Genomic DNA, 11085 nt, shown 5'->3' with positions numbered 1-11085 from the left:
TCCAGCATCTGTTTCCTTCTCCCTGACTCTGCCTACTTTCTCATCCTCTATCTGCTTAGATTCGCACCTTGCCCTATTCTGCACTGCAATAGGCCCAAAGCAGCTTCTTTATTAACCAGTGGTATTCACAGCACAGAGGGGAATCCCACATCACCTCCTGATCTTTGTAATCCTTCCAAACAGTTCCACTCTCTGATTACTAAGCATTCAGATATATGAGCTTCTGGGAGCCATTGTCATCCAGACCACCAATGTGCCTAGGATGAAGAGGCCAAGCAGCCAACTGTGTGTGTTTATGTGGGGAAAAGGTCTGATCCATTCTTGTTTCTAGGTGACTATTGCTGTGAAGCTTCACCATGACTAAAGCAGCTTGGGGAGGGAAGGGTTTACTTGGCTCACACTTCCACAACACTGTTCATCTCAAAAGAAGTCAGGAAGAAACTCCAACAGGGAAGGATCCTGGAGGCAGGAGCTGATGCACAGAGGCCACAGAGAGGTGCTGTTTACTGGCTCACTCCTCATGGCTTGCTCAGCCTGCTTTCTTATAGAACCCAGGACCACCAGTCCAGGGATGGCACCACCCACTGTGGGCTGGATCCTCCCCCATCAATCACTAATTTAAAAAATGCTCTGTAACAGTGGGTCTCAACCTGTGGGTCCTGACCCCTTTGGTGGTCAAACGAGTCTTTCACGAGAGTGGCGTGTCAGACATCCTGCAGGTCGTGTTTACTTTACAGTTGATAACAGTTGTGAAGTAGCAGTGAAATAATGTTATGGTCTGGGGTCAGCACAACACGAGGAACTGTATAAAGGGTTGCAGGATTAGGATGGTTGAGGATACTGCTCTACAGGCTTATGGAAGCATTTTCTTAATTGAAGTTCCCTCCTCTCAGATAACTTTAGCTTGAGTCAGGTTGACTAAAACTATCTAGAACAGCTCTTTTACAGCTGCTAGAGGATCATTTTTATCTAACATGAAAAGTCTGGGCTGGGATATGGCCTAGTGATAGAGCACTTGCCCCTGCATGGCTTCCTGGGTTTTACTCACACTGCAAAAGGGAGAAGTGTGGCGCAGCTTGGGAATCCCCCGAGCCAGCGATTGGTGGTGAGGGGTGGGAGTACCTTCCAGTCATGTCTCCCTCCCAGAGGGCCAGGTGAGAAGCGGGTGTATGGATTGCTCTATGCTGTGCTTACAGCCAAGAACCTCAGTTTGTCAGAACAAAGTGCCCGCTGTCCCTGGCACTCCAATACAGGGAAAACCTTGGCCAGGAAAGACTCAGTTCTACGACTGCCTTCTCTCTTCTTCCTGTAGGGGACACCATTGCCACTAAGAAACCACCTCTCCCTTCCAGCAACTTTGGGCTTCAGTACAAGAAGTTTTCCTTTGAAGGTATCAGAGTCCCGTCTCCCCCACCGCAGTCCCCTTTTCTGGACTGCTTTGCTTGAGAGCAGCCTGGATGCTGCTGCTGAAGGCCAAGTCTCTGTGTGTCAGAGGAGCAGAGAGCTGTTCATGATTAGGAACTAACTGCTCTAGCAGCCAAGATGTTTGAGGAACTTACTCACAAAGACTGTGAAGCCAGGCTTCAAAGTGAAGGAAAAGGTCCCTTTTTCTTTATGAATGGATTCATGCCTAGGAGTCCCAGGGTTCACTCAACTCCCTATGCCTTGCTTAAGCCCCTCTGCGCCTACCCTGCCCCATAGACCCCACTGTGGATGCTGAAGAGCCTGTTTACCCTCAGCTTCCGGCTTGGCTTACCGAAGCAAAAGACAGCAGTCTGACCTTTGTCTTTGTTTCTGGCCATGAGACTTTGAAGACCCCTTGGCGGGACTTCTCTCTGATGAGGAGGAAGAAACTGCCAAGAAGCCACCCATAATGGAGAGTAAGCCTGCTTCCAAGAGCCCCAGCATGGCTGCAAGCCAAGGTAGGAGAGGCCTACTTATGGTTCAGGGTGGGCAGAGTCATGGCAGCTTTCTAGTGCAGAGCCCAGACCTCGGCAGGGCAGGCTCTAGGACTAGGGAGGTGAATGTGTAATCTGGGGTGGGGTTAGAGGCAGGGTCCCTGAAAAAAACCAGACAAGTGCAAATGGTTGTCTTCCCCTACCCCGTTCAGTCACCAGCATTGGGCCCTGCTTTTCTTTCTTAGGTCCTTCTGTTCCTCTGACTCCTGGGGATACTCCTATCCGGAAGAAAGAATTGCTGTTTGACGAAGGGGACGACATCATGACCACCTTGGGTTTTGAAGACAGCCCCAAAGCAGAGAGGAAGAAGACCGGAGACCAGTAAGAATCCTTATGAAGTAGGGAGTCCCTGGCCAGGGAAAAGCTCAAAGGTTGCAGCAACATGGGAGCCCCATGTCATGGCACGGTCCTTCCACACCTGTCCCACAGGGAAGGGCCCCTTCCTGCTCGCTCGAAGCTGGATGAACTGCTGGGACGAGGCACAGCTGCCAAGCTCCTTGCTCGTCCAGGCGCTGGGGAGCACAGAGAGTTCAAGCAAGACAAGAAGTATCAGAAGCCAGAGGGTGAGGACGCCTGGGGGCAGGGGGAGTCTGTACTGGCTGAAAGGTTGTTGTTCTCTCTCTGTCTCCCCTACATCACATTTTTTTGTGTGTGGGGGGTTGGTTTGTTTTTTGAGATAGGGTTTCTCTATATAGTTCCTGACTGGCCTGGAACTCACTGTGTAGACCAGGGTGGCCATGAACTCACAGGAATCTGCTTGCTTCTGCCTTGTCACGTGTTGAGATTAAAGGTGTGTGCTACTGTACCCAGTTTTTTCCTCTCTTTTGAAACAGTGTATTACTCTAGACTAGCTTCAAATTCATAATAATTCTCTACCCAAGTGCTGGGCTTAAAGGTGGGAGCCACTGTATTCAGCTCAAACCACATCTTTACCAAAAGCTTCCCTTCAGAACACACATTCTGAACTTTCTGTCACAGAGACAGCTGTGTCATGAGATAGCTTACCCATAGGTGGTCTAACACTGTGCTGCTTTCTGTAGCTGCTGTTTGATTGGCCTCCGCTCATTCATCTGGCTTCCCTCGGTCTGGAGATGTCACCCAGTGGTAGAGCATTTGCCAGATCCTGTAAAAGGTTTGGCTTTCCTTGTTCTAGATCATGTTCATACCCTTTAATTTACAGACAAAGAAGACAGCTGGGATGATGAGATCCTCACCTTTGGGGCTTACCAGCCCACTGTAGCATCCTCTGAGGGCAGGCAGTCTCGCCGACAGTCAGTCAGGTAAGTGAAGACTCAGGGAGGTCAGCCTCAGGCACAGGCCTGTCCCTGTAGCCTTCCCTATCCACCCAACGGACATGAGTCTGCAGGTGCTGAGGGGAGAGGGAAGCTAGGAACTCCCAACAGTGCGGGCGTTGAGTGGACTGGCTGCCCTGAGCCCTGAGCTCCTCAGTAGGGAAGGAGGAGGTGGGTTTGCTTCTGCTGATGCCCTGAGTATCGTGAAAGGCTGTTTTGTCACAGCCCAATGACAAGTACAACCACCACCCAGAGTCAGCAGTGGGGATCCTCCTTGCCTTCCAGGAGCCCCGCCTTTGGCTTTGTCCCCATAGCACACACTCCTCGTTTGCAGCAGAAATAGACCAGCAACCAACTTTCTGGAATTTGTAATCTTTCTCCAAGTATATGTTTTTGTTTTAAAAGGGTTTGGGTTATTTTTGTGTCTGTGTATATGAATGTTTTGTCTGCATATATGTCTGTGCACTATGCATGTACCTGGTACTTCAGGAAGCCATAGGAGGATGTCAGATCTCCTGGAGCTCAGGTCCTCATGCTTATATGACAACCAACCTGTCTCTCTAGCCGTTTTTGTTGTTGAGACAGACTGGCCTCTAACTCCTGTGTAATCAAGGATGACATTGACTTTATCCTCCTGCCTTCACTGGGCAGAATGCTGGGACAACAGGTGTACGCCTCCATCCTGGTCGGCTGTGGTACTACAGATGAGCTTAGTATTTGCTAGACCTGTCGTCTGCCAGTTGAGCCTCATCTCCAGCTGCTGTGGGATGTTCACTGTTGTTCACACTGTTCTGACACAGTCTTTGTAGCACAGGCTAGCTTTGCACTTACAGCAGTCCTGCCACGGCCTCCTGAGTGCTGGGATTACGAGTGTGAACCACTAAGCCCAGTTTGCTATGGGCCAGATATGCGCCCCCTCAACAGCAAAGAGTAAAGCTCATATGGGGGCTAATGGGGTAATGGGCTGGACTTCCTCCCCTGTCCAACACTCTCTTCTCTGTTTTGAAGCAGGTTCTTGGGAGAAGGTGGCTCAGACCTTAAGGGAGAACCTAGCTTCAAACAGAGCCCTCCCCCTGCTTCCAGCCCCATCCACCCCAGGAGAGGAGGAGCCGACTGGTTAGGTCTTAAGGATGATGACCTGGCCCTGCCGGATCCCTCTCCTGTTCAAAAGGCTCAACAAGAAGACTCAGCCATTTTGACACCCTCTCTACCCCCCACTACAAACCAGCACTCAGCCCCAGAGCCACACTCTCTGCCAGCTGGACTGCCCTCAGCCGCAAAGCCAGCAGCCAAGGGTGCGAGGCCCTCTCCCAAAGCCAGCCAGGCCTCAGCGAAAACCTCTGAGGAGAAGGACGACGACTGGCTGAGCCATGTCATTTCTCAGAAGAAATCCCACGGGCTAGCCAGAGAGGAGCATGCTGCGCCCTCTAAGGGCCTGAGCTCATTGGGATCATCGGGCCAGACCCCTTCTAGCAGGTATGGGCATGGGCCACCACGGTTGGTGGAAAGGATTTGGCAAGGCTGAGGGGCTAGCTTTGCCCACCTTACCTGTCATCCTCTGTTAGAGACACTGTTGTGGCCACTGATGCCAGCTCCGCTTTGCTGCATGGTGACACCCATGCCCTGACTGCTGTGGGGACAGGTACTGACTGGATTGGGCAAAACAAAACAGAGGATGGGTTTTTTTTGGTTTTTTTTTTTTGTTTGTTTGTTTGTCTTTTGATTTTCGAGGCAGGGTTTCTCCGTAGCTTTTGGTTCCTGTCCTGGAACTAGCTCTTGTAGACCAGGCTGGCCTCAAACTCACAGAGATCCGCCTGCCTCTGCCTCCCAAGTGCTGGGATTAAAGGCGTGTGCCACCACCGCCCGGCTACAGAGGATGTTTTGAGGTATCAGGATTCACTGTCTGTTTGTCTGAGCTACAGCCTTGTCCACAGTACCAGTCAAACTGGCAAAGAAACCCACTGTGCCAAATGTAGGTGTTTCTGTCAGCTCGTTAAAAGTGGCTAATGCATGTATGAATTGAGCTTCCTGTATCCTCTTGGAAGCGTTCGAGCAAATGTGGAAGCTGAGAGGCAGCTCCTGAGAACGATAGAATGGCTGTCCAGTGAGGCTGGGGAGTGAGTGACCCCTGTAGGCGGGAAGGGAAAGGGGCCAACAAGGCCAAGTCCAGAGGAAACAGTGACAAACCTTGCAACCAGAACCAAGCGGGGGAGATTGTGTGACTTTGTGAGAGTCTTGGGACACCACCACCGTGTCCTAGACGTCCTAGAGCTGGTGTGTTGGGGGAGAGCAGTTTTGACAGTGACCGGAGATTGAAGGGAGAGCTAAGAAAGAAGGGGAGCTAATAGAAGAGAGTGATCCAAGGGTTAGCTGTGGGGAGGGGTGATTGAGCCGCACTAGAGTCCAAGACTGAACAAAGATAAATGAAGGATGCAGCGGTTGAGCTTGAACTCAGCTCCAGTGTGTGTGACGTGCCCCTGGGTGTTGTGATTAATGGATGCCGAGGTGGGCAGCAGGCCCACAAACTCTAGGAGCCCAGCCTAGAACACATTCCAAGAGGCAGGAGAAGAAGACTGCCATAAGCTTCACGCTAGGGGCATGTCTGGGGCTGTCTTTCTGTAGCTTACCATGAGCCTTCACTTTTAATATGGACTTTCCTCAGCCAACCTGTTGTGAGCACTCAGGCCCTTGAGCAGGCTGCTGCTGGAGAAGCCTCGGGAGCAGTTACACAAGGGATTGCAGCTGTCAGGCCTGGCATCACAGGGTATGTCCAGAGACAGGGCTGGGAGGGCGTGAGGGTAATGGGGCCAGTCCAGGCCTCCTTTCCTGGATAGATGACAGCTATGCTGGGACCCAAGGTGGCTTGCCGACTCTGTCTTGTTCCGTGTCTATGCCTAGATGACAGAGATGTCTGAGGGCACATACCACCTCCTTTACCAAGCCACCAGTGCAGCCGATCCTTCGGTCCAGTAGAGTACCAGCCCTGAGACCTTTTCACCCAGTATTTGAATCCAGTGTTTTTCTTTGCTTCCCCTTCCTTCTCTACTTCTGTCTGACACAGAAGCCGATCAATGTGCCCTCATCTTTGTCCCCAGATCCGCCATGAGTTGGAGCCCAGCCACTACTGTCCTCCCTGTAGGTGACCCCAAGACGGGAATGGCCTCTGCCTCTGGGGACTTCTCTAGCAGAGGTTTGTTTCCTTCTTTGGGGTTTAGCCGTGGGTGAGGAAGAGGTACCTTGAGCTCCTTTGGGGACTCTGGAAGATGAGTGACAGGGACTCTTCCCAGATGCCCCTGGCTCCGCAGTCCTCTGAACCTTCTTCTCTTTTCTGTTGTCAAATTTTCAGAGCCTGCAGTTTATGTTCCACATTCCCAGGACCGCACGGGGCTCTCTGTGCCTGTCCAGGTAGGGAAGGTGGACAAACAGGTATAGGTCTTGGGCCCAGAGAACAATTCTCCCCTGCCCCAGGAGCTGGACTTTGACATTCTGCTAGAATATATCCCGTATATCCAGTAGGCCATTGCCCACTCACTCTGGTGTCCCTCATTAGCCCTTCCTGGACTTTTAGCCTTTCTACTCCCGAGTGGAGGTGGCTATAGCTGCCAGCATCAGTAGGGAACTGAAGCTGGCTGCTGTGCAGGAGCAGCTTGGGATGTTCCCCTGAGAAGGCATTAGTACAGACTTGGCATTGTACTCAATTGTGCTCAGGAGGCTGAGACAGGAAGAGTACCACATGTTTGAGGTTGGCCTAAAGCTACATAGTGAGTTCCAACCCAGCCTGGATTCAAGAGGGGTGAGGGTTGCTCTCTAGAGGAAGCTTGCCTGGCATGTGCAATACCCAGGGTTCAGTCCCCAGTACTGAAAAAAAAAAAAAAGAGAAAAGAATGTAGTCTTAGTTACTGTTACATTCTGATCCGTAGGCAGCAGAACCAGAGAAAGAGATGCTGGGCCTGGCATGGGCTTCAAAGCCCACCTCTAGTGACCTATCTCCTTCAACAAGGTCACATCTACTCCAACAAGGCCATACCTGAATCTTTCCCAATCATCTGTTGTAATAAGAGCGGCGGGGCTGTGTCCCCAGTACCCCGGCTGCCTGGCTAGCTTATGCCCTGAAATAATTACACGGACACTGTATTCTTTTAAACACTGCTTACCCTTTAGCTCTAGCCCTTACTGGCTAATTCTGATATCCCAATCAACCCATCTCTAATAATCTGTGAGCACCGGTCTTACTGGGAAGATTCTAGCCTATGTCCATCCTGGGTCGGAGCTTCATGTCTCAGAGAGCGGAGCTCTCGTGTCCGCCCTGGAGATGGGAGCATGGCGTCTCTGCTCCAGACAGCAGAGCTGTCGAGTCTGAGCTCACTTCCTCTTCCTCCCAGCATTCTGTTCTGTTTACTCCACCCACCTATGTTCTAAGCTATGAGCCCAAGCAGTTTATTACTTAACCAATGAAATCAACAGATTGATATATGACAGTCCCACATCACAGTTCCACTGAGCAGGGACCAAGCATTCAAACATGAGCCTATGGGGACAGCATCACTCAAAGCACCGCCATGCTCCGTCTCACACAAACACCGGACTAGAAGACTGAGGTAGAAAATCAAGTTTGAGGTCAGGCCTGGGCTATAGTTCCAGGCAGGCCAGCCCCTGACTACAGCTGTCCTGTTGTTGTGCTTGAAGACATCCCCATCTATGCATCTTCCCACTGCTTCGCTGGGCCTGGGAGGTAGGACAGCCAGCCAGGAGTAAGTCCCTGAAGGGACCTGACTGCAACCAACTGTCACCTAGGCCTATTGGCCCGACCTAAAGGGCCAAGTCAGAAGCTACTGTCATAACTGAGCCATTTGTTTCTCTCAGGCTAGCGATGGCTCCTCACTGAGGAGGATGTCCTTGGGGAGGGAGGCTGCTCTGTTTGCTGACCAGAGCTCTGATGACTTCCTTGCAAGGCCAAGGCCTAGAACTAGCCAAGATCCTGTTCTGCTAGAACTCTGGTCTCTAGCTACCTTAAAGGATGGCCAAGAGGTCCGGGTGTGGAGGTGGAGGAGCTCAGCAAGAGGCCTGTCAGCTTCTGGTTGGAACAGCTCTTATCCTCTCCCACAGCCCCTGCTCCCGGAGTCTGTGATGCAAAGTCTGCTGCCAGGCTCAGGATACCAGAAGCAACTCCTGGCTGCCCAAGGGCAGTTCCCAAGCAGCACTGCCCAGCTTCAGGTTGAGCTGCTGCAGAGCCAGACCAAGCTGGCCGAGCTGGAGGCCCAGGTGGGAGCCGCAGGCCAGTGAGGGCCACTGTCCTGGGAAGCAGTTGGAGGCATCACCAGGAGGGAGGAGGGGCTGAATGCACAAAATGTGGAATTGGCTGCTTGAAGGTCCCTACCGCCCTCGCTTCACCCATGCCCAGGTGCGGAAGTTGGAGCTGGAGCGGACCCAGCACAGCATGCTGCTGGAGAGTTTGCAGCAGCGGCACCAGGCCGACCTGGAGCTCATTGAAGATGCGCACAGGTATCCGCTGTCTCCAGTCCTGGGGGCTGCCCGAGCTCATGTTCAGATCTCCCTGGGCCCCAGGATCATGTCAGTGTGCTCCGTGAGACCCTCTAGGTGGGTGTTCTGTTGACAGAAGCCGCGTCAAGGTACTAGAAGCATCCTACCAGCAGCGGGAGGAGCAGCTCCGCAGAGAGAAGGAGGCGCTGTCAACTCAGCATGCGTCATACTGCCGGGAAGCTGAGCAGGCCAGGGCTGAGCTCATAGCCCAGCACCAGCGGCAATTGGCCCTGGCTGCACAGGAGAAGGACCAGGAGGTGGCACGACTTCGGGAGCTGCAGCAGTAAGGAGACTAGGGAGTGGCCTTGCAGGACTGACAAGAGGATGGGCAGGGGCTGGGGAGTAGGCTTAATGAGGATTGGCCGGCTGACAGCAGTGCCCAGGAGACCACAGTGTGGCTCTACAGCCTGTGCATAAGCTTGCCCTTCCCTTCAGCCCATTGAGATGGAGGCTCAAGGCTGAGCACACCAACCCATTGCCTCTCATGGGTAGGGTTCCACCCACTCTGCTGGAATGGGGGATCTGAAAAGTCATGCATTGAGCCTCTCTGGATGGGAATGGAACTAAGAAAAGACTCTGGAGGGCAGAGCAGCCCATGGGCGAGCACAGAGGGCTAGGCACATAGCTTCCTCCTGTGCTGAGAAAGGGATCCTTTGCTGAGCAGCAGGGAGGGTGTGCACGTGGCATGGAAGCCATGAGAGCTGAGACAGAAGAGCCAGGAAACTGAGGCTCTGAGGCTCTGCCTGAAGGAGGAAGAGGAGGAGATAGTGCTCAGAGGCATGTTCCTTTCATAGTCTCTGGTGTCATCTGTGGCCCTGCTCACAGTGACCCTTGGCCTTCTTGGCCTCTGCTGCCATCCCCTCAGGGCATCCATCCTGGAGATGCGCAAAGACCACGAGCACCAACTGCAGAGGTTAAAGATGCTGAAGGACCAAGAGATCGATGCTGTCACCAGTGCTACCTCCCATACTCGGTATGTATGCTACCTGGTGCTGCTTGCCCAAGGGATTGGTTGGGCCTGATGTCCTGGGCGTGCCCGGGATGAGATGCCCTGATAATCCTTCAGGTCCCTGAATGGCATCATTGAGCAGATGGAGAAATTTTCCAGCAGCTTGAATGTGCTGTCCTCCCGCGTGGAGGCCTCACACCTCACCACTTCACAGGAACGGGAGCTGGGGATCCGGCAGCAAGATGAGCAGTTGCGAGGTAGCCCCTCTCTGTAACTGAGACCCCCATGTTAGGAGGGACGGCAGTCAGTGAGCACCCTGTGTATTGCCCCCAGCTCTGCAGGAGCGGCTGGGCCGGCAGCAGCGAGACATGGAGGAAGAGCGCAGCCGACTCCAGGAGGTCATTGGGAAGATGGAGGTGCGCCTGAGTGAGCAGAGCCGGCTCCTGGAACAGGTGAGGCTGTCCTGGTGTACAGGAAATCTTCAGACCAGGGCCGCCTGTGATCTCAGCCACTCTGATTTGACTCTAGCCAATAGGTCAAACCCATGCGCAGCCATTCTCTCCTCCACTCAAGCCGGCAGTGGCCAAGGCTTGTTCTTCCTGTCTCTTCCTCTTCTGTGTTCAGCCCTACGCTGGGTCCTCCAACATCTGCTCGTCAAGCCACCCTGCAGAGTCCTCCACCATCACTGTACCCCTCTCTTCCTCCTGTCGCTCAGATCTATCACATCACCCCTATGACACTGGGATGGATACTCCTGACTAAATGTCAGTTAACCCCTTATGTGACAACCCATAGATGAAAGTGAGCTTCGGTCTCCTTTTTTTTTTTTTTTTTTTTTTTTTTTTTTTTTTTTTTTCCGAGACAGGTTTTCTCTGTAGCTTTGGAGCCTGTCCTGGAACTACCTCTTGTAGACCAGGCTGGTCTCGAACTCACAGAGATCTGCCTATCTCTAACTCCCGAGTGCAGGGATTAAAGGCGTGCACCACCACCACCTAGCTGTTTTGTTTCATTTTTAATGTGTGTGGGTGTTTTGCCTTTGGAGGCCAGAAGAGAACATCATATCCTCTGGAACTGGAGTTACAGATGGTTGTGAGCCGTTCTGGGGTACTAGGAACTGACCAGTCCCCTGGAAGAGCAGTCAGTGCTCTTAACTGCTGAGCCATGGTTCTAGTCCCTACGGTTTAGTCTTTAAGGAAGACTAAACTTGCTGAGCTTCTCCCCTCACGCTTACAGAAACGGTGGGTTCCCAACATGTGTGACTGATAAGTAATGGGTCAGACCTGGCGGTTCAGGGCAGGGCACTCCTGAACCTTTCCTGTGGTACAGTCTGACCTGAGTACTGGAG

The 11085-nt window shown here is 52.6% G+C and overlaps 1 protein-coding gene across 6 annotated transcripts in view; it reads left to right on the top strand.

The window, feature by feature from the left end:
• Fbf1 (Fas binding factor 1) overlaps nt 1–11085 on the top strand; it is a 27558-nt gene that overhangs the window by 11298 nt on the left and 5175 nt on the right. For 5 of the 6 annotated variants that reach the window (XM_026780589.1, XM_026780588.1, XM_013347643.2 and 2 more), the window contains 15 exons: nt 1313–1390; nt 1806–1922; nt 2144–2279; nt 2388–2521; nt 3139–3238; nt 4259–4726; nt 5913–6014; nt 6346–6440; nt 6597–6655; nt 8357–8512; nt 8652–8752; nt 8868–9074; nt 9657–9764; nt 9858–9997; nt 10074–10192. In XM_026780589.1, the coding sequence (XP_026636390.1) occupies nt 1313–1390; nt 1806–1922; nt 2144–2279; nt 2388–2521; nt 3139–3238; nt 4259–4726; nt 5913–6014; nt 6346–6440; nt 6597–6655; nt 8357–8512; nt 8652–8752; nt 8868–9074; nt 9657–9764; nt 9858–9997; nt 10074–10192 (2120 nt within the window). The remainder of the gene's footprint in view (nt 1–1312; nt 1391–1805; nt 1923–2143; nt 2280–2387; nt 2522–3138; nt 3239–4258; nt 4727–5912; nt 6015–6345; nt 6441–6596; nt 6656–8356; nt 8513–8651; nt 8753–8867; nt 9075–9656; nt 9765–9857; nt 9998–10073; nt 10193–11085) is intronic. The other variant, XM_013347644.2, reaches the window with a different exon arrangement.

The sequence above is a fragment of the Microtus ochrogaster genome, chromosome 7 (genome assembly GCF_000317375.1).
Source record: "Microtus ochrogaster isolate Prairie Vole_2 chromosome 7, MicOch1.0, whole genome shotgun sequence".
In the NCBI taxonomy this organism is placed as follows: domain Eukaryota; kingdom Metazoa; phylum Chordata; class Mammalia; order Rodentia; family Cricetidae; genus Microtus; species Microtus ochrogaster.
This window is presented reverse-complemented; position numbering and strand designations above follow the sequence as displayed.